This window comes from Dothidotthia symphoricarpi (assembly GCF_010015815.1).
Source record: "Dothidotthia symphoricarpi CBS 119687 unplaced genomic scaffold P153scaffold_6, whole genome shotgun sequence".
Taxonomy (NCBI): Eukaryota; Fungi; Ascomycota; class Dothideomycetes; order Pleosporales; family Dothidotthiaceae; genus Dothidotthia; species Dothidotthia symphoricarpi.
This window is the reverse complement of record NW_022985013.1, coordinates 1,284,848-1,307,766: the sequence shown is the minus strand read 5'-3', so window position 1 is coordinate 1,307,766 and position 22,919 is coordinate 1,284,848. Positions and strand designations below refer to the sequence as shown.

At 51.3% G+C, this 22,919-nt stretch overlaps 11 protein-coding genes across 11 annotated transcripts; 4 read left to right on the top strand and 7 right to left on the bottom strand.

The window, feature by feature from the left end:
• Positions 1-577: 577 nt before the first annotated feature.
• On the bottom strand, positions 578-2,856 carry P153DRAFT_374511 (calcium dependent mitochondrial carrier protein; the record flags this gene model as incomplete). Its single annotated transcript, XM_033669519.1, has 8 exons — positions 578-1,097; positions 1,149-1,194; positions 1,246-1,336; positions 1,383-1,444; positions 1,495-2,096; positions 2,328-2,535; positions 2,598-2,678; positions 2,730-2,856. The coding sequence occupies 8 exons, from the start codon at positions 2,854-2,856 to the stop codon at positions 578-580; spliced, it is 1,737 nt and encodes a 578-aa protein (XP_033526107.1).
• A 256-nt stretch (positions 2,857-3,112) lies between these two features.
• P153DRAFT_336284 (C/H/G cyclin) lies at positions 3,113-4,765 on the top strand. Its single transcript, XM_033665691.1, has 3 exons — positions 3,113-3,703; positions 3,751-3,957; positions 4,014-4,765. Exons 1-3 carry the CDS (start codon positions 3,544-3,546, stop codon positions 4,526-4,528), a joined length of 882 nt encoding a protein of 293 aa, XP_033526106.1. The 5' UTR covers positions 3,113-3,543; the 3' UTR covers positions 4,529-4,765.
• A 606-nt stretch (positions 4,766-5,371) lies between these two features.
• P153DRAFT_355447 (uncharacterized protein) lies at positions 5,372-6,058 on the top strand (the record flags this gene model as incomplete). Its single annotated transcript, XM_033666571.1, has 3 exons — positions 5,372-5,625; positions 5,659-5,740; positions 5,795-6,058. The coding sequence occupies 3 exons, from the start codon at positions 5,372-5,374 to the stop codon at positions 6,056-6,058; spliced, it is 600 nt and encodes a 199-aa protein (XP_033526105.1).
• A 335-nt stretch (positions 6,059-6,393) lies between these two features.
• On the top strand, positions 6,394-7,050 carry P153DRAFT_285993 (uncharacterized protein; the record flags this gene model as incomplete). Its single annotated transcript, XM_033663432.1, has 2 exons — positions 6,394-6,663; positions 6,742-7,050. The coding sequence occupies 2 exons, from the start codon at positions 6,394-6,396 to the stop codon at positions 7,048-7,050; spliced, it is 579 nt and encodes a 192-aa protein (XP_033526104.1).
• Positions 7,051-8,414: 1,364 nt separating this feature from the next.
• P153DRAFT_201680 (uncharacterized protein) lies at positions 8,415-8,988 on the bottom strand. Its single transcript, XM_033662495.1, has 2 exons — positions 8,612-8,988; positions 8,415-8,565 (listed from the first exon to the last, which is right to left on the bottom strand). The coding sequence occupies exons 1-2, from the start codon at positions 8,869-8,871 to the stop codon at positions 8,469-8,471; spliced, it is 357 nt and encodes a 118-aa protein (XP_033526103.1). The 5' UTR covers positions 8,872-8,988; the 3' UTR covers positions 8,415-8,468.
• Positions 8,989-9,898: 910 nt separating this feature from the next.
• On the top strand, positions 9,899-10,734 carry P153DRAFT_365286 (uncharacterized protein). Its single transcript, XM_033667798.1, has 3 exons — positions 9,899-10,298; positions 10,372-10,484; positions 10,568-10,734. Exons 1-3 carry the CDS (start codon positions 10,181-10,183, stop codon positions 10,658-10,660), a joined length of 324 nt encoding a protein of 107 aa, XP_033526102.1. The 5' UTR covers positions 9,899-10,180; the 3' UTR covers positions 10,661-10,734.
• Positions 10,735-11,421: 687 nt separating this feature from the next.
• Positions 11,422-12,596, bottom strand: P153DRAFT_336277 (zinc finger protein-like protein RTS2). The gene has a single exon (XM_033665690.1). The coding sequence runs from the start codon at positions 12,502-12,504 to the stop codon at positions 11,635-11,637; it is 870 nt and encodes a 289-aa protein (XP_033526101.1). The 5' UTR covers positions 12,505-12,596; the 3' UTR covers positions 11,422-11,634.
• Positions 12,597-13,413: 817 nt separating this feature from the next.
• Positions 13,414-15,703, bottom strand: P153DRAFT_312357 (long-chain fatty acid transporter-like protein). Its single transcript, XM_033664841.1, has 4 exons — positions 15,566-15,703; positions 15,066-15,514; positions 14,087-15,012; positions 13,414-14,037 (listed from the first exon to the last, which is right to left on the bottom strand). Exons 1-4 carry the CDS (start codon positions 15,570-15,572, stop codon positions 13,533-13,535), a joined length of 1,887 nt encoding a protein of 628 aa, XP_033526100.1. The 5' UTR covers positions 15,573-15,703; the 3' UTR covers positions 13,414-13,532.
• A 677-nt stretch (positions 15,704-16,380) lies between these two features.
• On the bottom strand, positions 16,381-17,778 carry P153DRAFT_365283 (uncharacterized protein). Its single transcript, XM_033667797.1, has one exon. The coding sequence runs from the start codon at positions 17,698-17,700 to the stop codon at positions 16,429-16,431; it is 1,272 nt and encodes a 423-aa protein (XP_033526099.1). The 5' UTR covers positions 17,701-17,778; the 3' UTR covers positions 16,381-16,428.
• Positions 17,779-18,512: 734 nt separating this feature from the next.
• P153DRAFT_383799 (ubiquitin-like protein) lies at positions 18,513-19,703 on the bottom strand (the record flags this gene model as incomplete). Its single annotated transcript, XM_033670274.1, has 3 exons — positions 18,513-18,667; positions 18,842-18,925; positions 19,172-19,703. The coding sequence occupies 3 exons, from the start codon at positions 19,701-19,703 to the stop codon at positions 18,513-18,515; spliced, it is 771 nt and encodes a 256-aa protein (XP_033526098.1).
• Positions 19,704-20,196: 493 nt separating this feature from the next.
• P153DRAFT_336265 (UMP1-domain-containing protein) lies at positions 20,197-22,858 on the bottom strand. Its single transcript, XM_033665689.1, has 5 exons — positions 22,513-22,858; positions 22,249-22,460; positions 21,569-22,196; positions 20,721-21,114; positions 20,197-20,639 (listed from the first exon to the last, which is right to left on the bottom strand). The coding sequence occupies exons 1-5, from the start codon at positions 22,696-22,698 to the stop codon at positions 20,572-20,574; spliced, it is 1,488 nt and encodes a 495-aa protein (XP_033526097.1). The 5' UTR covers positions 22,699-22,858; the 3' UTR covers positions 20,197-20,571.
• Positions 22,859-22,919: the final 61 nt, after the last annotated feature.

Here is a 22,919-nt window from a genome sequence, read left to right as displayed (position 1 = left end):
TCATATATTCAATTTCATCTCATGTCACAACAACACAACTCCCACATGTCAATCAGTCGATTCATCTCATTACCCGCCCTGCAAACTACACATATACTACCAACACCGTACTCAAGACACGACCCAACCCTCACGGCCTATCAGCTCCCTGACACCCATGGTGTGAAAAGAAAGTGCTCCTAAACGCCGCAACCAGTGCAAAAGTCTTCAAACGAGGCCCCAAGCCATTGCATAAACAAACGTCATCGTGGGCCGGAATGGGTATCTCTCTAGCATGTGTAAACGAAAACGCTTCCAGAAGTCGAGTCGGGTTGGGTTGGGACGGGTCGTCAGCGAGCGACCCTTAGGTTGGTGTACTCTTCAGAGTGAGCCTAGTCGGTGTTGATTAAAGCTGAGGCGGACCCACGGTGTCGAGGGCGTGCGATGACGTCATTGCCAGCGGCTATGTGTGGTGCGCTGGGTCAAGATGGGCCAGACGGCGCGGCGGAACGCTGGCAACGACGACCAGAAACTATCGCAAAGGTATTTAGACCATGCTTATTGAAACCGATAAGAGGAATCCAGCATACACGAAACCTCACTGAAGGTCGAGGAGTTTCTTCGACTTATCGTATACGACGTAGGTGATCGATACCGAGGGAACAACCTTTAGTAGGTTCGGAGTCAGACCCTTGAACAGGCCTCTCACTCCTTCGCCCTTGATCGTCTGTCTGGTGACATCCATAATGCCGGTATACGTTCTCGGATGCAGGACCGTGCCCTGACTTTGGAGTCGTGTTCGAAGGAGGTTCAACGGATACACAGCGCTTGCTCCGAAAGCGCCTGAGAAGCCACCGATGGCTGCAGTCATGAAACCGCCTGGTTCGGCGTCTTGCTCGTGGCATCCAAGTCTCTTTGCATTGCGCACTGCCACAGCGTGCTTGAGATACTCGAAGGTGCCGAGGTCGAGTGCTGCGTATGGGAATATGCCGAAAAGACCCATGGGTAGTCCACGGTAGTATGCACCGAACCCACCACTCTGCCACATCTTTTTCGCCGTCGCTGAGATGAGCTTGGTGCCATGTAAACCGCCAGATACGGTTTCGCATTGCATGCGACTGGGTATGTTAGCCTCGACATGGCGCCACTCCAAGTGCAAGTGTACTCACAATTTGAGGGTATCGACCGGATAGACAGCAAATTGAGAAACCATTCCTGAGATAGTTAGCAAAGTCTTCCTTCAATCACAAAGATCAATTGACTGACCAGCAAGACCACCAGATACAAACTTGGACCAAGAATGTATTGCACTGGGATCATTGTGGCCTTCAAGTTTAGCAAAAGCGCGTTTCGCAGCCTAGGCTGGTTAGCCAGCGTGATTTTCAGATCGTCGTCGTGCTTGCCTCGTAGGAACCGAATTTGATAGCCGACTCAGGCATAACTTTAACTACGTTTAGACCGTTTCCTGATCATATTAGCAAGAGACGTTTGTCAAGAAATCCCAGCATCACTCACCAGCGTATAGACTTTGCAAGCCACCAGCTTGCCATAGCTCTTTTGTGGCAGTTGCAAGCGGTCTCCAAGCGTTCAGTGCAGCTCTAACAATATTGCCGTGTTTGACAGCGGCGACAGCCTCTTTGGTAACGTCGGTCTGGGCGATAAGATAAACCTTCAAACGGTCGAGGGGCGCAGTCGAGGTGCGAGAAACAATTCCTGCAAGACCTCCCGCCACGAAATAGCCTGGATTGGGAACACAAGCAATCAGCATGGTTCCGAAGCTTTCTACGATCTCCATTTGTGTCTTTTCGAGGGGAGAATCAAACTCTCCGTCGTCGTCGAGACGTGGCGGGAAGGTTTGCGAAATTGTAGTTTGCGGCGTAGAACGCGCTGCCATTTCTGGAAGTGTAATGTAGTCTGAAGCATATGGCGCCGACTTGGCTACAAGGAAGAGGGAACCGAAGAAGAAGTGAAGAAAACGTTGAGCAGTACCTAAGCCTTGGACGGTATCGTCGCTTATGAGGACGTCCCCTTCAGGGTTTACTTTCATCGTTGCTGAAAAGTACGACATAACCGCATGAAGATTTGGCGCGCTGGCCGGAATAAATAGAAGAAAGTCCCTTTCATCAGTCAGCATTTCCATGATTTCCCTCTGCTTAACAGTATCTGGCAGAGTGCTGATAACTCGATGTCATATCGCATGCTACCAGCTCTAGGGAGTCTTGACTTTGCGAGACCAAACAATGGTTTCTCCTCGATTGCTTCCACATGTGATCGCACATCGTCAAGCCTCCTGAAGCAGCAACGCACGGTGTTGTCTAGGCCAAGTATGGTATCGAATGGAGACATACCGCCATTCTTCGAAACTGATAGTACCATCTCTATTGGTATCCACTTCTGAGAAAAAGTTGTCGAGGCTAGCATTGGGAACGGAGAGCCCAGCACCCCTCAGCGCAGTGCGCAGTTCGTCTCTCGAAATTTTGCCGTCGCGATTGTGGTCGATGCTTGCGAAGAGCGCATGGAGCTCTTTTTCGGTTTCATGGACGAAGGTACGAAATTCTAAGCAGATTTGTCTTAGTACACTATACATTCGTGACGCGCAACACTTGTGTGAGGCCCACCATTGTATGTTATATGCCCGTTCCCGTCTGTATCGACAGCCTTCATCACCTCGTCCAGGAGCTGAGTCGCGTTTTTCAGAGCTACATTCTCCCCTTAGCAAGCGACATGTGCAAGTGCGTGTCCAAGCGTACGGTGGTCGAGCTTCTTGAGCCCCTTCTTCAGGGCTGGCAGATCCAGCTGGCCCTGTTTGTGCATGTCGAGCGTCTCCCATAGCTGGTTCACCCTGGCGTCCGCGACGCTGGCGCTCTGTGTGTCCATGGTCGTCCTGCTATCTTCGGTCTACCATGACTGGCGGTCGCGGCGCGTAAGAAAAAGCGGCTCTCGATACCCGACGGGGTGAGAGACTCAAGGAATGGCAGTCGATGCGACGACGGGTTCATGGGATTCGTCGTGGGGTATGAGGTCAGTCGAAGGACGAAGGCCCTGAAAAAGGCTAGTTCACCGATGGCAGGAGCGCCCAACATTCGGCGCCTCCTGATTGGCCCACTTCAGCTCTCTCTACACCTCCTCCTGTACTACCACATCCTTTGCTCATCTCAAGAAGCGTTGGCCTATTGGTGACAGGATATAGACATCTGCAGAGTGTGGGGTTTTACCGTTGTTGGCAAACGCTCTGACGCCCTTTCGCCTCCAGTCTAGCCTCATTGCAGCAACAGTAACCACTCGTCAGCATGTGTTGACAACAACCATTCCATGATACTCTACCCGCATACCAATGTAGACTTGCAGACCTTTTATTTACATCCCCAAACTCTCGCCTTCATTTGATTGAAGTTGTTTTCCCGAAAAGTTCACCGCCTAAAAGTTGGCATCCTACAACTGTCAAGAGTTATTAGTACTGTAAGAGGAAGAAGACATATCAGCGGCCTGTCAATACATTCCGTTGTCTACGACAGCCTATACATAGTCTTGTACTTGGTCAGAAGATCGATCCATCTGCCCATCATGACTTCCAGCTACTGGGAGTCGACTCAACGAAAGTTCTGGACATTCACAAAGCAACAACTGGCCCTGGAGCGCCAGAAAATGGAGGAATCAGAGCGGAACCTGGTCAACATCTATCCTTTACCGGACCGACGACATCTGAGCATATATTTTTACCACCGTAACGTCATTCCAATCACCGCTTCATTTCCATGTTGACCCATCCAGAACTTTCCAAAATGGCGAGACCTCTAGGCATCCGACAACAAGCTCTGGCAACAGCCCAGGTATACGTGCGACGATTCTATACAAAAGTCGAGATTCGACGTACAAACCCAGCTCTCGTCCTAGCAACCGCCCTCTACCTTGCCTGTAAAATGGAAGAATGTCCTCAGCACATTAGAATGGTTCTGGCAGAAGCGCGACATTGTTGGGGTAGGATATGCAACGATCAACCATTTCAATCAACAAAACATTAACAAACAATCCAGATACGTCCTTCAATGACATCTCCAAAATCGGCGAATGCGAATTCACGCTCATCTCAGAAATGAATTCCCAACTGATAATCCACCATCCCTACCGCTCCCTCGCAGACCTCCAAACCACTTTCCAGCTCACGCAGGAAGAAAACGCCCTCGCGTGGTCCATCATAAACGACCACTACCTAACCGATTTGCCTCTCCTGCACGCTCCACACGTAATCGCCACCACAGCCTTGTTCCTTGCTGTGGTCCTCAAACCAACACAAGGCGGTATTCAGGCAAACGCAGCAGGCATGACCGCCGCATTACAAACATTGGGCAACGCGCGGAATGCTGGGGGTTCACAGAATCGGGTGCAAAAGTTAGTGGATTGGCTGGCAGAAAGTAGTGTGGATGTTGAGGCTTTAGTGGAGTGTACGCAGGAGCTTATCAGTTTGTACGAAGTATGGGAGAATTACACGGACAAGACTTGTAAGGAGCAGATTGCGAAATTTGTGAAAACGAGGGGGCTGGAGAAATGAGATAGGAGGGGTGTGAAATCGGTGTTGGTGGTGTGAGAATTTGTTGTTTGTACAAGTACTCATGCTGGATGTTCTCAAGGGAGGAGGTTAGAGACTGGGTGTATGCAATTACTTTTCTCGACCCGCCCCCCAGTCACAGAGCCAACCCCAGATCGACCATGCATGAGTGCTTATGTTGGTGGTCAGAACTCAAAGCAGTCAGCAGCCTCATCGTGCTGTCTATGGGTGCAAGCGATCTCCTTCGTACCTGCACCTCCTTGATTGTATCTAGGCATAATAAATCTCTTTAGATAAAACGCTGTCCACGAATCCCGTTGTGAACGGACAAAGGCCAAGATATGAGGCTTTCAAATGTCATAGTGTCACGACGTTTCGAATCTACTCGCGGCATGGAGTGGGGGATGACAGGACGAGGCTGTTTCGAATGTAGATGGCAAGTCATGCGTGCTAACATTGGCGTCCCAGAGCGGTTTCCGATGGTCGGTTAAGGCACAGACGGCGACGTGGTCGAGGCACAGTGAACTGTTCGACTCGCAACTGCACTGCACCCTTTTCGACAAAAGACGTTGGCTGATAAGATAGGTACCTACGTGGAGTGGTAGGACGAGCAGGGGGCGTCTCGAGGCTGCTAATTATGGCTTCCTGCAGACGCTGCGAGACGCCATTGGCTGGCCTGTCTCCCAGCATTCCCCACGACCGGGAAGGTTCAGGGCGTCACACGAAAAAGGGCCCGGACGACAACCATGGGACGCTCGACGATAGCGCCAAGGTGTCAGGCATTACCAGCGTCTGGATGAGGGGTGCGGTATTAAGGTTCCTGCCTCGAAACGTGACCTCAGAACCATGGTCGAAGGGGCAATGCTCAGCCTTCCAGAACGCTACTCGGTGGTGGTGGCTGCAAAAAGCAATGATGTGCACCCACCACCAGCGAATCCCAGGAGGCGCTCACGCAGGATGCGGATGTTGAGCTCGCTGCGACAGGCACTGCCGCCATTAGCGTTCCCCAGAGCGACGTTGAGAATGAATCTCGACACCGATGAGGGCTGCGGGACTCGATTTTGCAATGCGGCCGCTCTTGCCGACAGCACATCATTCTGGTCAGTGTGGTGATGCTAACTGCTCTCGTGCAGCGGGGAGTTGTTCAGCATGCATTCCCCTGGCTACGGGATGAGACCTGCAGAAGAAGCGGTCAAGGCGACGCTTGGTGACTTGGTAGGTCACTTGCCAGCGCTCCCCGAGACTGTGAGCTGGCGGACAAGTTGGTAGCGCACTCAGGCGCATAAGCGCTGTTTTGAAATGCGCTTCCGTCCACGGCGCCTTTTGTTCCCTGGCGCTGCTCGACGGCGAGGACAGTCGCCCTGGCCGGGCTGGGGCGGCTGTTTGATGCTCGCACAGAACGATCTACGGTTGCAGCGCACACAGACAGCGCTCGACAGGCGACTTGGCGCTCGATCTCGAACCCTCGCACCGACACGCTGGCTGGCACCTGAGTGGATGCCCTCGCGTGGTGGCGAAGTATCGGCCCAATGAAACACGAGACGGCCCACTCGCACCACGCACGGGCCCCACACGGCTGACTTGCGCCTTCCTTTTCATCCCCCAGCCCTCTCCCTCCTGTTCCTCGCTTTCCCGCACCACCTCTCCAAGACATCTACTCAGCCTCGCATCGCACGACCATCAGTTAATAATCCCGCCTTTCCGCCTCTCGCCCGCTGTACCTGTTGCTCTCCCGCGACCTCTGACATTGCATCCGCCAGCCTCGACCCCTTTGTTTCGGCTTTGTTGTTGTTGCACCACCCAATCACCCGATAACACCCCTCTTCCACGGACTTCCATCCGAACTTCCATCAGTACAGTCCGTAAGCATGTCGCAATTCTTCAACTACGGTGCGCAACACCACCCGCAGCACCTCAACGCACACACGCACAACAACCACCACGGCCGATCGCGGAGGGCGCCCCGTATCTCGGCCCAGCAGACGCAGAAGCAATTCCGCCAAGTCCGCACCCCCAAGGAGTTCAACGTCGAGCCACCCACCATGCTCGCCTTCAAGCGCGACTTCGAGGCCGCCAGGTCGTTTGATCTCGAGGATGACGAGCTATTCTGCCCATTTCACCTTCTCACCGAGGATGATGTAAGTGCAGCGGTGCGCGATAGTCGCCACCCAATGTCATCCATGTCGCCATTACAGGCGCTGACGTTTGATGCACAGCTCCAGTCCATCCACTCGTCTGGCTCCGACCGCTCGTCGCTATCAAGCGGCTCTCCTGACCAGTCGCCTCTCCAGCACCAATTGCAACCAACGCCGTCCTTTGTCCTCTCGTCTGCCCCAAATCCATACACACCCGCTGCCTTCCAGCACAACAACTCCTCGCAGACTAAACTCCACCAGCCACTAGCCCAGCGAACCCGCAATGCCATCCCAATCGTTGACCCGTCGACACGAGCTGTTGCCAGCCCACCACCCTCTGTCTCGCCTAACCGACAGATGCAGCAACAGTTCATGTCGCGACGCTGGTAGGCCTCGCAGGCTCGAGGCCATGCGTTTTGTTCGGTTGGTATTGCGGCGTCTCCTGTTGCACGGCTAGTGGCTACCTGGATCTAATACTCCTCTTCTCGATATCCTCCGGAGGATCATGCGTCTATACTATTGACTCTCCTTGTACAAATCTACGATATCCCTTTGGACATGTTGGGTATACCACTTGGTCCGGCGACGGCGTTGCACTATAGCGAAAACATTATATCCGGACGGAGCGCTTGGTCTCTTGTCTTTGAGCGCGTGCGCATTCTCGGCGATTTGCACATACGGTGTTTTGGGTCGCATTCTGAAAATGCTTGGTTACAGAAATCGGTGTTCTGTAGCGTCTGCTGTCTTACATTATTGTCACCCGGCTGTCCCTTTCATGGAGCCATTACAATGGGTAGATTTCTTTTGTGCGGTCGGTTCTCGGTTTCAGCGGTCGGATCTATACCATTGGGCGTGCTCTTCGAAGCGGCGGTGTACAGCGTGTGGGTCGGGTTTTGGGAGCTGGTTGCATATTGTCTGGTTGTTCGTCTCTCTCTTTCGACTTTGTACGACGCTGGGATGATTCTACGCAGTCACATCTGGCGCTGGTGTTTCCGTCTTTTCTTTTCTTTTTTCTTTGTAAGAGGATTTATACGACCCTGGGTTGGGGGGGGCACAGTTTCGCGGATTTCTCATCGATTTGGCTTGGGTCCTTGGTGTCCTTCGGGATACTGGCTGTTTTTCCTCATACATGACACGCCTCTTTGGAGGGCAGTGATTATCCTAGGATATTGAATCGCAACTTATCACTTCAACATAATGTGTGCAATTGTCTTGTTGTGATTCATTGACCTTGATGCGGGGTAACAACAAACCACACCCTTGAGTCAAAACAAATGCAATGTCTTAATGTCCTTTATGTCTATTCTTACGTCACGCAAATCCTCCCGTGCCGCAATCGTTCTACAGATTTGATATCTTAAAACCCCATACTGCTTATATCGCTCTGTTACGCTATGTAGTTATTCTAAGAACTTTTCCTTATAGGATGACGGCTTGCGGCAGAAATTTACATGCTGTTGAGCATCGTATTCAACGTAGGACATATCAGCACCCCGCAGTGCTCACATCGCGGCCCCTTCAGGTTGCGACCTCACAGGATTGCTCACCAAATCTCTTGATTCTCATCTACTCAAATCCACTCAAACCAATATGTGCGAGATTCAGGTTAAAACGTATGCCCATTGTCGCCACAACCCTCATCACCAAGTAAGAGGTGACTGTCTGTGGTGTGGATTAGCGCTAGCACGCCCAAGCCAACAACTCTGTGTACCTGCAAGTGGACAGCAACGGGACTTGCCTTTGTCCCTTGATGTTCAAGATACGAACGTAGCTGGAAAGTGTCCTATTTGCAATGCATGGACAATTCCTCAGATTGAAGACCGGTTGGTGCCCCATTTGATCCGAAGTAACTTGCAACTCTCGCGAGCATATTCGCATGCAGCAGCGTCCAGTCTTTCAAATTTACTAATTCATTACTCAGCTCGAACTTCTGCGAGGGATGGGGACATACAAATTGCCGTTCTTTCTTACTTTGAAGACTTCGTATGCTATCATGCTATTATCGATTGCCGGATGTGAGTTACAGTGTATATCTAGAACGATATGCATCTTGGGAGATTCGTTGGGGGCCATTAAGTGAGAAAAGAAATCTTTATTTAGAGGTTCAGGGCCGTGCAGTGCAAAGAAGTGTCCAATTATAGCCGCTTCCTCACGCTCGTATTGAACGCTAAAACGAAGAACAATTCGCTTCGGCTTATTGATGGATACCATCTTGACGGTGTGGTTCTAAGGTTGTGTAGTGTTGCCAACTCCAACACGAGATTTGCAGATGTCTAGGCGTAGTGTATACCTGGTAGCGCGCTGTGCAAAGGATGGTGATATGTTCGACGACGGTGTGGAAGGCGTTCGAGGTTGACTGATTGTTGGAGACGGTCTACATTGACGGCGGCGGCCTGCGTTGGAGTGCTGTAGGCTGATAGCTAGAAAGAGTGAGTGACTGCAAGAGGTAAACAATATTTCACCTCGCAAAAGTAACTTACCTCGTTGCTGGATGAGACTGCCCGATGTTAGCTGTAGAATAGGTCCTTATGGTGATGTTCTACGTCCTTCGATGTATAGATTTGTAGCGATCACCGTCGCACTGTTGGGCGAGATAATGCGTGTTGAAAGTGGTTCGTTAGAAAGGTTTATGAAGTCGCGGCGCGTAGCACGGCGTCGAGCTTGAACTGGGCATACTGGGATGATGGACGCGTCTGAAGAACCAATGTCTACACGCGACTGTGCCAACAATGACATAAGCCAACCTCTGCAACTGGGTCACATAAAACAGCATATAACACTAATTTACATAGCCCTCTTCCTATATACCCAAACCGTGCAAATCAACGTAAGATTTATAGCAACTCTGTAACACCGTCTTAATACATTTTTGCTACTGTCGCCCTACATAACTTTATTACAACGTAGCAAATATCAACGCGTGCGTCGAACTATACACCATCAAGGTTGAAATGCCCCTCAGAATTTGCGTGACCCAGGGATGGACGTTGGGTGCAGTATCTTACACGTATTAACACTTCGCATGTCTTCTGACATGATGTCTGAGTGTTCCCACGCGGGGGCTTCGAGGACTTCAATGCAGGTACGCTGTCGCCCCAGCTAGCCTCGTGCCAGGTAGCCTGTGGGGGACGACGTTGGAGGCCGTGCAAAAGCAACACGTACTCCACAGCACGAGAGCCTCATCGTGCTGTATCAACAGGGCCATGCATGCTGAGAAATCAAAGCTCCGCAACTGGGCGTCTCTGCCCCTCGGTCAGTCAGTGGGTTTCGTAATGGCGATCAATGGGGTTGGCGTTGACGTCATGCCAACGAATGTTTCCTCGGTAGGACGTAGGAGCTGGGGGTTAGCTTTGTCCGGCTATTGTTTGCACCACATCGTCCACAGGCGTCAAACTTCTTTTCTCCTTTGCTTTTTCTAACACCGCTCAATTGATCGTTTACCTATCCACATACACCGCTGTACCCACACCCTCTGCTTTCGCACACTCACGACCAACACTCACACCACACACACATAATCATGTCTGCTATCCGTTCCCTTGCGACTCGTCGCGCGCCCTTTGTCTCGTACGGCATTGCGCAGCGCGCGGCGTTCCATCAGTCGACAACTCGCTCTGCGGGCAAGGAGTCGACTCTGCGTACGTCCATCCGTCTCACAGCACGAGCGAGTGCAGCATGCCATTTTCCCGCGGAGGTTAACATGTTCCACAGACAGCGAGGGCCGCTCCGATGAGGTCCATGAGCTCAAGCAGGACCAGTTGAAGAAGCAGAAGGATGGCAAGGGACACTGGGAGGAGGGTCTCGCGAGTGACAGCGAGAGCATTGTAAGTTTCTTGTACCTGGACCCGAAATCAGGAGGAGGGGGCGGGGTGAAGACAGCACGAACGGTATGCTAATAATTGAGCAGGTCAAGGCCGATCGAAACGATACCAACATGTCGTCTGATCAGCACATCAAGAAACTGCAGGAGGAGACTGCGAAGGTCGCTAGCAAGAAATAGAGGGCCGGGCACGCTGCGTATTCTATCTGGCGCCACAAAACAATGAATCGGGGAGGATTAGGGCATATGACAGTTATCCGGGCCTCTTCATGGCATGGCTTGGCATGAGAATGTGAAGGCTCACGTCAGATCTCGAGAAGGAATGATGAACTCAAACGAACATACACAACCATGATATCGATTTCGTTTTTTACATTGAATCACATGTCAATTGTCCCAAACTACTACTGACACCTAGTCACTGATGTTAATTGTTCGTCAGGACCCCGCAGATAACCAACATGTAGGTCACACCACTATACAAAGAAGTCATGGCTTCTGTGTCTCGACATCACAGAGAGGCTGGTCGTGAGGGAAATAAATTGTGCCTCAATCTTCACATTAGACTGCAACTCGAGTTTTGGTGGTAGCACGCTAAAGGCAAACAATCCTAACGATGCAGACAATTTAAAGAGGACTTGACAGATAATTCATGATATCCTCTACTCGTCTTAGTATGTGTGGACACGATGTCAGGAAAGTCAGGAAAGTCACGATATATCAGTGTTTCTCCAAGATCAAGGGGCTGAGATAGTCGTGACATGTAGAGCTTTTCTCATCGGGTGAACAGTCGTACAGATAGGCTTTGTAATACACGTTGTTTAACGTGCAAACATAAGCGGTTGAAGCATCGAAGCTAAGTGAAGCACAACCAAGTAGTTGTTAAGTAGCCGCTCTAGAGATCATCAAGTGGTTGATGAATAAGTGGCGATTAGAGGCTACCAGAGCAAGAGTTTAAACGCATGGATCGAGGATCAATTATCAGACGATGAAGTGCATAAATTGTAGAACAAACTAATCCAACTCCGAAAAATGCTACCAGACACAACTCATCAAGGCTCATGACCGTGTCCTAGATTCAAGGATTCCTACTTGATCTTACCCCCAAACGCCGTGCTATGCAAGTGAGAAAATGTCCATGTCGTGAAGCGCCTTCATAGCTTGACTTTCTTAACGGGCTTCTGCTCCAGGGTGTCATCCTTCTTCCGCTTGAAGATGCTCTGGCTCTTCATCTGGCCTAGACCGGCCTTGTTTGGCGGAGCACTCTTTGCTTTCATGCCGAAACTCAGCTTGACGGGCGCTGCGTCTGGCTTTGGCTCGTCGCTATCCTTCTTTTCCTCCTCGACTGGCGAATCGACCTTCTTTTCGTCTGTCGATGTGGCTGTCTCGGCTGGTGGGGTTGTATTATCCTTCTGCTGCATCGCGACCGCTGCCGCTGCCCTCTTTGCCTCGATCGCCTTCTTGGCCTCAGCTTCCTCCTGTGCTCGTTTTGCCATCTTTTTCAACATCTTGTCCTCGCCAGCTCCGCTCCTTGCTTCCGCAGCCTCCTGCTCGGCGATCTCTTCCTTCCGTTTCACAGCTGCCACGCTAGTATCTCGCCAAGCGATCATAAGACCGTCCTTCTCGTCTTCTTTGACATGGCAAATTCCTTCCCTTCCAAGATGTTTCGTGAATTCAGTCAAGCTTGCCCAGCGCGTTGCGTTTAAATGGACGTGTTCTTTCTCGAATATATAAAGCTGATAGTACCTGTTGACGCTGACCCATTTCTCGCCGTGCGTGGTGCGAAGTAGTGAAATGAAGTCTCGTTGGAAATCGTTGCTGAAGTTGTTGATGTATTTACGCGGGTCCTCGCCAACCACCTGCATTTGACGGACGTGCGATTCAGATTGGACGTGACATTTAAACCCATTGGCGTCGCGGCATTGTTTCTGGCAGATTTCGCACCACCAGCGCAGACGTTGAAGTCCCTTGGACTTCATCTTGTTGGCGACCCATTTCGCGGTTCCTGCTTCGGCTTTGCCCATGGTGTCGGAAGCTGTGTGTTCGGAAGAAGGGAGGTTGAGAGATTGCGATCGGGACACAGCTTTATTGAGTATGAGTTGGGTGTCGAAGTGAGTGGTGTGTAAGTGTTAGCAAGCAGCGAATGCTGAGTCGAAAGTCGCAGGGCTGGCTGACTAAGTGATCGCCACCGCTAGCATGGTAGTGGATGCGCTAGCAAACATCTACATCCCCACATCAGTCTTTGGTTGTATCCAGTTCACTCAGATGATCTGTGAATCAAAATCTTAGCAACCCCAAGCTTGATATTTGCATTGCACATGTTATCATTGTTTAAAGTCTTTAGCGTACTTATGCTCATCATAGAAGCATCTAGACGCAACATAACAAGAATCCAGTATCGTAACGCATTCTCTCGGTCAACTGTAAAAGGGGCGAGTAAACTACATTTTTTGTGGCTCCTACAAGCCGCAAAAACTACACAAATCAACTTTGTCAAAGTGCATGCGAGGCGTATACTGCTCAAACTTTTGGCATAGGATTCCTACACTGAACTTAGTTGTAGATGTCAAGCTGTTGCATGATTTCGCTGCACCCTGGTTCCCAGTATTTCGATTGGCCGAGAGGCAGTGTAGGAGCTAAACTCAAACCCTTCACATACAGTAGATATCAGCAAGAGTGCGCAGTAATTGTGAAAGAGAAGCAGAGTTAATCAATCGTCTCTTGACGACTGGCTGCTCAAAGTACCAGTGCGGACGCGTGTTCGAGAGCCCACGCAGCCGTTAATCGAAGTTTGGTTCGGGCCGTGAGACTTTGGGTCGTAAACACTGGGTCGTGAAAACGCTTCGATCGACGAGTAATACTGAACACATAATCAGAGCAGAGGATTTCACTGCAATGCTGATGGTGCCTGTGCTTCGCATGCAGCGACGGTTCGTGTGAACGAGCTAGTATATAAACATCCTTCGCACCTCGAGTAGCATGACACATGTTATATAGTGTGTGAAGATATGGTACTAATCCTGTGGTTCCTTACCGTCTTTCTAGCCAATCCTCATGTCAGCCTCACACTCTTGTCCTTGATCCCCTCCCAGTCTTTTCTCCCAAATGGCAGATATTTGTCACTACTCGGCGGCAGCCAATACATCGTGTCCTGCCCAGTGATCTTGTCTGGATCAACTCCTTCTGTTTTTAGCCTGCCTTTCTGGATCTTTAGTGTTCCGGTATATTCCAACGCAGGCGTCACCCTCAAAAACAGCGGCACAGCGTAGCCCGGTAGTACACCCCTCGCGTGCGTAGCCAGCTCACGGAAGTCAAACGTAGACTCAGTCACGCCGTCCGCCATGACGATAGATGCAGCGCCTGCCCGACCGTCATGCCCAGGAACCTGTACGCCGTAGACATTTGTCTCGGCTATTTGGGGAAATTTGCCCATCATGTCGGCAACCTCATTGGTAGAGACATTCTCCGATTTCCAACGAAACGTATCACCAAGGCGATCAACGAAGAATACGCGTCCTTCCGAGTCTTGTCGCATCATATCCCCAGATAGGAACCACCTTCCATTTGTTAGTTTTGTTAGATAGAAGCAAGTGGGAGACGACATACATATCACCCTTCTCAAAGACATCAGTGAGCCTCCTCTTGTGGGTTGCACCATCGTTGTTGAAGTAGACAGGAGCGCTAGCGATGTTCTCTGATGTTAATTTATGCAGCACCTGGCCTGGCTCATCGACACCGCATCGGATTGCGAAGCCATTCTCGTCTCGCATTATATCCTCAGTATCAACATCCATCTTCACTCTGACTTCTTGGTTCTTATTCTTCCAGTTCCATATCAGCCCCCGTAAACCTATGGTATGCGCCGTAAAGGGCCCAGCATTACGATTTAACGATGCACCAAGACCATCCGTAGCTGCGTATAACTCGTTGATTATTGGAATGTTGAACCGTTCACGGAATGGTTCCCAGACGTCTGGTCGCATACCGTTTCCCCACGCCACTTTTACGTTGTGCTTGCGTTCGTAAGGATTTGGCGGACCGTTGAGCAGGTACCGGCATAGCTCGCCAACGTATTGGATGTGGGTTGCGCCTGATTTGGCGACCTCAGGCCAGAAGCTTTTATGGGAAAACCTCCTACCCAAAACGATAGTACTACCAGCGTGGATACTTGGTGTTGTACAAAGGCCATGGGCTGCGCCATGGTAGAGGGGCATGCATGTATACATCTTGTCTTCCGGCTTAAGATTCAGGTATTTCGCAATACTGTAACCAAGGACAAGCTCTTTACTGGTGCCCATGATTACGCCCTTTGGAAGCCCTGTAGTGCCCGATGTGTACATAAGGCCACGGATTGATTCTATGCTTATGGCCTCGCGGCGGGTTTCGGGAATAAACGTGTTGTCGGACAATGATGCCAGGAACGATGGGTCGTAGTAGTGAATCTTGACGCCTATGTCTTCAAACTCTGCTCGGCAAGGTTCGACGTTACTTTTCACATCAACATCGGTAATCATATACCTGGATTCGCATAACTGGCCTAGCTGTCAGCGAATTTTCTCCCAAGACTTGGAGTATGAAACCCCACTTTTGCGCAGTGAATTAGTCCGGCTCCTGTGAGATTACAATTAACAAACGATGGTGCCGCGCCAATCGCATCGAGCGCAAACCAAAGCATGTAATACTCTGGGGTGTTTCCACCATCAATCGCAACAACTTCTCCAATCTGAACACCAAGATCCTTCATCAGCCAGTTGCCAACTCTGATTATGGCGTCAAAGAACTCCTTATATGTCCATGTCTTGCCCTCGAATATCAAAAACGGGTGGTTAGGCTGGTTACGCAAGGCGTGGTCTTCGAAGACGTGGTACGTGAGGACGCGCTTTTTCATGACTCGGTCAGTGAGGAAGTTGAGAGCATCTTGCGTAGGTGCGACACCACCACCGCGAGCGTTGCTGATGTCGGAAGCAATATGGAATTTCGCATTGAGGTAGGCGGCGAGGGCTGTTGTTCCAACAGCTCCAGCAAGTATAGGCACTTGGGGGATTAGCATGTTACAGAGAATACTAAATTCCTTGGATAACTTACATGCCATGATCTTTGATCGGATCAGACTGTGTTCAAAAGGTCGAGGTAGAATGATTTCATCCGACTCCAGACCATCCAATAATGAGGCAGGCAAACATGGAAACGACGCGCTTCATTTCAGAAAATGGGGTAAGTAATACACACCGAGGTTGTTGTTCCGAGTCAGCTAACAACGTTGTTTGTGTTCCGATCTGGAGCTTCCCCGCAATCTTAGAGCGTATTTCCGATATGTCCGGGTGAGTTTCCAGCGTCTAACTACTCGACCGCTGAACGCTCACTGTTTGTAGCAATTTGAGTAGCTTCCATAAAACTCATAGTTTCTAGTATGAGATTGAAGGTACCCAGGCTGACCCAAGGTTGAGGCAGCCTTGAATATCGGATTGGTCGGGATACCAGGCGATTGGGAAGGGTCTGGATACAAGGACATGTTGGTAAGATGCCCTCGTACGCTCAGAGTTAGGGAGAACTTCCAAAGTGACAACCAGGCTGCTGTAAGCGGCCGTATATGAAATTGAAAGCAAAACTCGTCGAAAGCTGAGACGAGAGTGAGGGTGACTGCAACTCAATTACAGACAGGGTAGCTTGGCAGATAGAAACGCTGGATAGGGTTCCCGTAGTTTCACCGCTCAGTATCAACACACAGGCGGGGCCCTGAATACCAGTCTCGCTGAAAGCCGGTACACCAGTGTCAAGGCCAATGATGAGTCTATAATTTCCAAGATCCACTCCTCCACTGGGAACATGTCGAGAAGACTGCGTACCGCACCAACGACCAAGCTAAAGAAGTTATCATTCCAGTAGTAAGACACATGAATTCAGAATATTGTATATACAAACCACTACAATACATCCCCAGATACTTTTCACCACTTCTTTCTCTCCTCGCTCTCAAAATCCCGCCCCTGTCGCTCCCTCTCAATCCTCTCGTCGAATTCCCTCTGCGCCCGCTCCCGCTCCCTCTTTCTCTCCTCGTCGCCCTCAACAAATGTGAAAGAATCACCCAGAGTAGATTCTTCCCTCTGCTCTCTACGCTCCGGTTCGGCTCGTCGCCCATCCATGCCGCCCGCCCGTGGCGCTGGCATATATACAGACGCCGGTCGCGCACCGCGGCGAAGAGCCTCCCATGTCGACTCACCAGGTCTTGCCAGCGGTTGTGATTGGACTTTAGCGTTAGTCGCAACTTCATCTTGGAACATGCCACCAGTAGGCGACGCGTCATCGTCATCAAACGGCGAGGAGGACTGAGGTGGAGGGCGGCGTGTTCGAGGGTTGGTGTAGGCTGGGTTTTGCTGTTGCTGCGACTTTGGCTGCGAGTCGTCAGACGCGAATCCGCCATCCCCCCAACTCCCCTGAGAACTCGCTGCAGAGCCCCACGCCTCGTTCCCAGCAGTGGGACTCATATCGTCGTCCCCACTCTGTGCTCTGCGTGGTGGTGGCGGCGCAATACCACCCTTCTTCTCCCTCTGCAAGCGTTCCTGGAACTCCTTCCTTCGATCCTCAATCTGCCGCCCTTGTTCCACGTTTTTCTTCTGCTCGGAGCCCACCGCAACTTTCAACTCGTTGCCAAACTGCTCCAATTTCGGGTCCTGGCTCGTTCTCTGCGCAGCAAGCGGTTGCGCGAGCATCTGGCCGATTATATTCCCCATTTGTCCCGCAACCACCACATACAAAGAGAAGCGCCAAGAGTGTCTTGCATAATTTGCCATGGGACCCTTCACGAAGCCAAAGCGATTCGGGTTGATTTCCTCCAACTTGGGCTGGTAGAACGGATATCTAAATTTATCCATGGTGGTGTACCATCGATATGCTCCGGCAGCAGCGCCTGTGGCTGCAAAATAGCTCTTTGTCTGCTCGAGTTGGTAGATGTGGGCGGCGAGGGCTTGCGATTCCTCGGGGTTGAGGTATCGGCCCACTTTGCGCTCTGCGAATTTGATAGTGGTTTCGGTCTTGAAGCGGACGGCGCGGTCGGAGAATCCGATTAGAGGCCCTATTATAGGCAATGGCTGTGGGAGAGAGCTCGAATCGAAGCGGTAGCCAGAGGACGGAGATGTAGATGCGTACGGGTCGTTTTCGGAGGGGGATGGGTTATCGGTAAAGCTGTCTGGAGCATTGTCGTTGACGTCTTGGAGCACCATTTTGTCGTATTGTTGTTTGAATCGAAGGAAAGTCGACAATCGGTTAGGTGTGTTGTGGTGTGGACGGAAGGCGAAGCTCAAGGTGAGGTTGACGATAATGACGAGTGGATCGACAAGCCCAAGCTCCACTTCACCATCGATCGGAAACAGTTAGTAATGGTCTTCTTCATTAGGTATGCGAACTTCTTCTAGAACTTGCATAGTTATTCCACTTCGAAAAACATCCAGAACATTAGGTAAAAGCAACAGCTATTCCAAGTAGCTTAGAGGCATGCAATCACAGCTACAGTCCATACCTCCCGTTCGTGGTCTCATTTCAACATAATTAAATAGCATCGAAAACGTCTATTGCATCGCTCTGTTTACCAGGCTAAAAACAACTACCAATCCTACGCCCCCCAAATTACTAATACAGCAAAGAAATAGCTCTCAGCGCCGAGCCTCGAGGCGACCAAGACAATGAATGATTTCCAAACGCCAAATCCATATGCACAAACAAAAGAAAGATTTAGAGGAGGATCGAGCCTCTTGTGCCTCGTCCTTGACGCGCATCGTCATGCACACGTCGGCTGACTATCTCAGCCTCGCAAGGACACCATCCTCCTCGGTATCTCATTATTAAATCCACGTGCGTTGATAGCCGGTTGGTTATATGTTCGCATATCTTGATGAGCTGCTGCCATATGAGGTCTGAACGTACGTCCTGCGCGCTCCTCATACGGTTCACCAGGGACAGGATACCGTTGATATCCGTGTTGCAAGCGGGACACCGTCAACCTGAGGGCTGGTGTTAGCCAAACTAACGAATCCGCCTATAGGATTACGCAGCGGCAACCGGCTGTTGGTTCTTCCTCATTCTCTCTTCTGCTCGTGCTTTTGCCACCTTTTGCGTCTTCATCGTCTACCACTTCTTGGGGCTTGACAGTCATGTGGACGACATTCGGAGTGTCAACTTGGAACCGACAATCTGAATGAAGTCAGTAATTGCATATCGGCAATCGTAAAAGGCTCATTCGTGGACCAAGTTGAGGCGTGAGCAAGCTTGGAGTCGCAGGCGGTCTCGCCCAACAGGTATCCGCGGACCAAGGATGGGGCAAGCCACGCCAAGAGATTAGAGGTGAAGGGAACGTGAGGGGCTTACCTTTCAGTGGCGATTTGTCGTCTAGCATGCGGCCAAAATGTATTAGTCGAATCGAACTTGGTGAGGTGGGTCTGGGCTCCCATTCTGTTCACAAATCCAGTTAGCCTAGCTGTAATGATGCAATGACAGTCGTGGCTGAGCACGAAATGTGCAGTGCAATCTCCGGCAAAAACGGCTGATGTTGGAGAGAGATGGTTCAATCCCATCGTCTATAATCGCAAAAACGTAGTTGACCGGCTACAGTGTAAGAGACGATGTACCATAGCCGAGCGCAACTGTGCTGCAGTGCCCACCGAATGCATAAGGGGGACGCGCATATGAGCGACATACCTTCTCGCCAGTCCCGCCATATTAGCTCCTTGAGCGTATACACACTGATGTTGTACGGATCCATGTCGTCGACTATGACATTGCGCTTCTTCAAATATCTCTCGTCAATCTTGTACGGATGTCGAGCGCCCGTCGTGAGCAGCAGCATTATCACTAATACTGGGCCATTGGAGTTGTCAGGGTTCGCGGCGGGTGTGTCTGTCGAAGGGCCGATGGCTTGTGTCTCAGCTCGCGTGAGTTCAGCGGGAGGCGCCACTTTCGCGGACGTGGTGGCGTGTTGTGTGCTCCCGGCAGCGTTGAGTTCGTCGACATGCGGTACGTACGACTCTGCTGGTACGGGCTCGAGGGTCCCTGAGGATTGGAGTGTAGGGTTCATAGGCGCCGGCGCAGCCGCGGATGATTGCAGCGTCCTCATCTCCACAGGACTTGACGACAATGCCTCGTGGCTACTCTGTGGTCGCGATCCGGATGCTGCCTGCTGAGGAGTGCTCTGAGCTGCCGTCGACGGCTGGTCCGTTGTATGAGTCGCCATGGCTGGCCGAGATTGATCGGTCGCGCGACGTAAGCGGCGAAGGCGATTGCGAAGTGTCAAGCGTGTCGATGGTGACGGTATAGATAGCGGAGAAAATGATAGCGTGTATGCTGTTGGCACTGGAGGCGACAACGAGTGTGGGGCGGCGTGGGTGTGGTCGGTCGAGAGGAGCGTGTATGGGTGAAGTGAGTGTTTAGGGATGTTGGAACGAAGCAATGAAAGTCAGGTCCCCGTGCGTCGGGTACGAAATGGCGCCGCTGCCCTGTCTACCATGTTCTCCACAATTGCAAACGCGGCAAGCACGATCCGTCCCCACACTCAACCATGCACCACGACCAATTCCGTCAGCGGCCGTTCGACGACTGCTCAGCCGGTTGGCTAGTACGCGCGATTTGTGTTTCTCTTGAGAGCATCACGTGCAATTCTGGACCATTGGAGTTGGTATCCCGCTATCAATATGCCCCTGCGTCTCCCCTACATCTGCAATCTATGCATACAATTGGTGGCACATAGCACGGATCATGCGTTGCTGGTCTTCGTACTGGTATATCGTGCACTTGGCAGCGGCTAGGTTGTCGTTATAGTTACGAACATTATTAGGCATCTGGGTCGGCGATCACTGCACAGATAGGATCACTATCTGCAAGCATGAACTGTTGCGGTTGCCGCAAGCCTTGGTTATTCATCGTATCGTCATTGGTCGTGAGTTCTAACCAGCGCCGTCTGTCCTCAAGGGACATGTCTAGTCTGATGTACGCTTTGTGTGCTGGAGTGAGGGATATCTTGAGCTTGCAGGCCTTTTACAGTCCTCTCACAGTCCTCTCATATCCACGCCGGCTCAATATACCATCCTTTCATAGCCAACTCTTTACCAGTTCATCTTCATCTTACCCTCGATCTCGGTGTGGAAGTCTGGAATCTCGCGAAGCTCGTTGCCTGTACATGTATTAGCACCCATCCCACGATCAAGCAGCTCCAAAAGTCTCCAAAGTGCTCTCAAGTGACGTATCAACTTACCAACAAACACATCCTCCCACCCGATCTCACAGTCCCTACCCTGCAGAATATCCTTGTGCACACCACTCGATCCACCCAACGCAGCCGGACGCCACTCACCCGCCGCCGCAATCTTGAGCTCCATGCCCCTGCGGACCGGCTCCGCGATACCAAACTGTCGCCTCAGCATCTCCATCTTCAAGCGGTCCTGAGTATCGCGCCACTGGACAAGACGAGCCTCAAGCGGGTGCGCTGACTGGAGCTCGACGGGCTTTGTGGACGACGAGCTGGTCGATGCTGGAGTCGTATGTGCAAGGCGGGAACGGAGTGTGTCGTGGACGCCTGGGGCAGAGGGGGCGGATGTCTCGAGCCCGACATGCGTGGGGTGGGCTTTAGGGGGGACGAAGCGGAGAGACTGTATATCGGTGAGCTATGTTTGGTCTTACTGAAATTGGATGTGAGTGCGAGTGTATCTTACCATCTTGAACTTGAGTTGGGGTTGTAGATGGCGAATGTGTTATCGTTTGCAGTGGGACGGCGAGATTTGCTGGGCCTGCGCTTTTCGTGAGCACAAGGAGTCTGGAAAGGCACGATTTCGTTATGTCGTACAGTTGGCGTAGTTCGGAAGTGGGATGTTCGCGTTCAAGCTGTTGTCGGAGCTTGAGGCTGCAAGTGACGCGCCGCTTGATGTCTTGGCATGTCAGAGCTTCAAAAGGTTAGTCAGATTGAATGCTGTTGCTAACCAAATATTACTATGTAATTATGCTATATGGTGCTGAGTCAAGCCGCTCCGTTGTGTGACTCTACATTCCAAGAATGCTGCTAAAAGGCAAATCCCAAATCATGCACGCGGCCAACATCGAGCCCACACTAATCGAAGCCGCCATCAGAATGTTGACAGCATTGTTGTCCAACAAGTCATAACCAGCCACAACCTTCCTGCTCTCATGCTGACCATCGGCGACTACTGTGCCGCTGGCCCCCGCCTTCTGCATAGTTTCAGTCGCTTGGATTGAGTCCGCGACGTCTGCCCCGCTGGTTTTAGCAATACCCGCCTTGCCTTCTGCGCGGCTGCTGACTTTGCTGCGCGCTTCAGCCGTCTTCTTGAGATGCAATGGGTTGGCGCCATGTACGAGGACTTTCCTGCCTCCTTCTCCCTCTACAACCCTGCCAGAATGAACGTCGACAACGCTAGCTTGGAAAATGGCTCCGAAAACCGAGTCCAGGAGAGAGCCGCTCAATCCAGCGATTGCCATCATGGCAGCAAATCTCGCCTGCTGTATAGGAGCCCAGTTGTTGCAGAACGGAATAGTGAAGAACGCAGTGGTCCCGATAATGGAGCCTCCAATCAAGCCTGCACAAAGCCCCGTTCCAGTCACTCCGCCATTGGTTCCTCGCGGTACGTTGCGCCATGGAGCTGTGATAAGGTAGGGTGTTGATCTCGAGAGGATGCCTAACTCGGAGGAGAAAGTATCGGCGGCTACCGCAGCGTAGTTGCTAGACTTTGTCAGTACATAGTAGGAGTGGTTGGGATTTGTACTGTACTCACGCGACAATTCCAACAACTAATACATCACTACCCTTGAGCCAACATATAGTTTGCTCGAGCCTCTCCTCCTTCTTCAGCTGCCACATGTGCATGAGGATGAGCACCGAAGCCACGCCCGAGTTCGCAATGACCTGAACGTGGTTGCGCGGTCCCTCTCCACCAGATGCGCCATTTGCAGATTGCGTGAGGTTAGCTTTGACATCGTGTTTGACCTGGCATGAAATTAGTTTGAGTCTGTTGATGAGAACGACATCTTGTAATCACCTTGGTCACAAAATTACCAGACAAGAAAAAGACGGCCAATAGGACAAGGAAAGTAATCCATGGATGAATGGCATGCACCACTCCTGTTAAGAAGGCTACAAAAATGCCGACAGGTGTTAACGATTTGCGATACCATGCAACCAATACAAGCGCGCCCACAAGAACAGCGCGTACTTCGTACCCCATGATGAGTGCCGGGGTTGAGGTTGTATGGGATGGGGCCGACGTGGGGTTTGGGAGCTCGTGCGGATGTTGCGTCACAAGGAGGCCACATCAACCACAGCCAAAACGGTCGACGGCACAGACGGGACGGCCATCAGCTTCATCTTTGCTTGGCGACGACATCAGCGCTTGGCTTATCTTTCCGTTGCCGTCAGCGAGCGTGAAATTCTTTCCTACCAAGATGT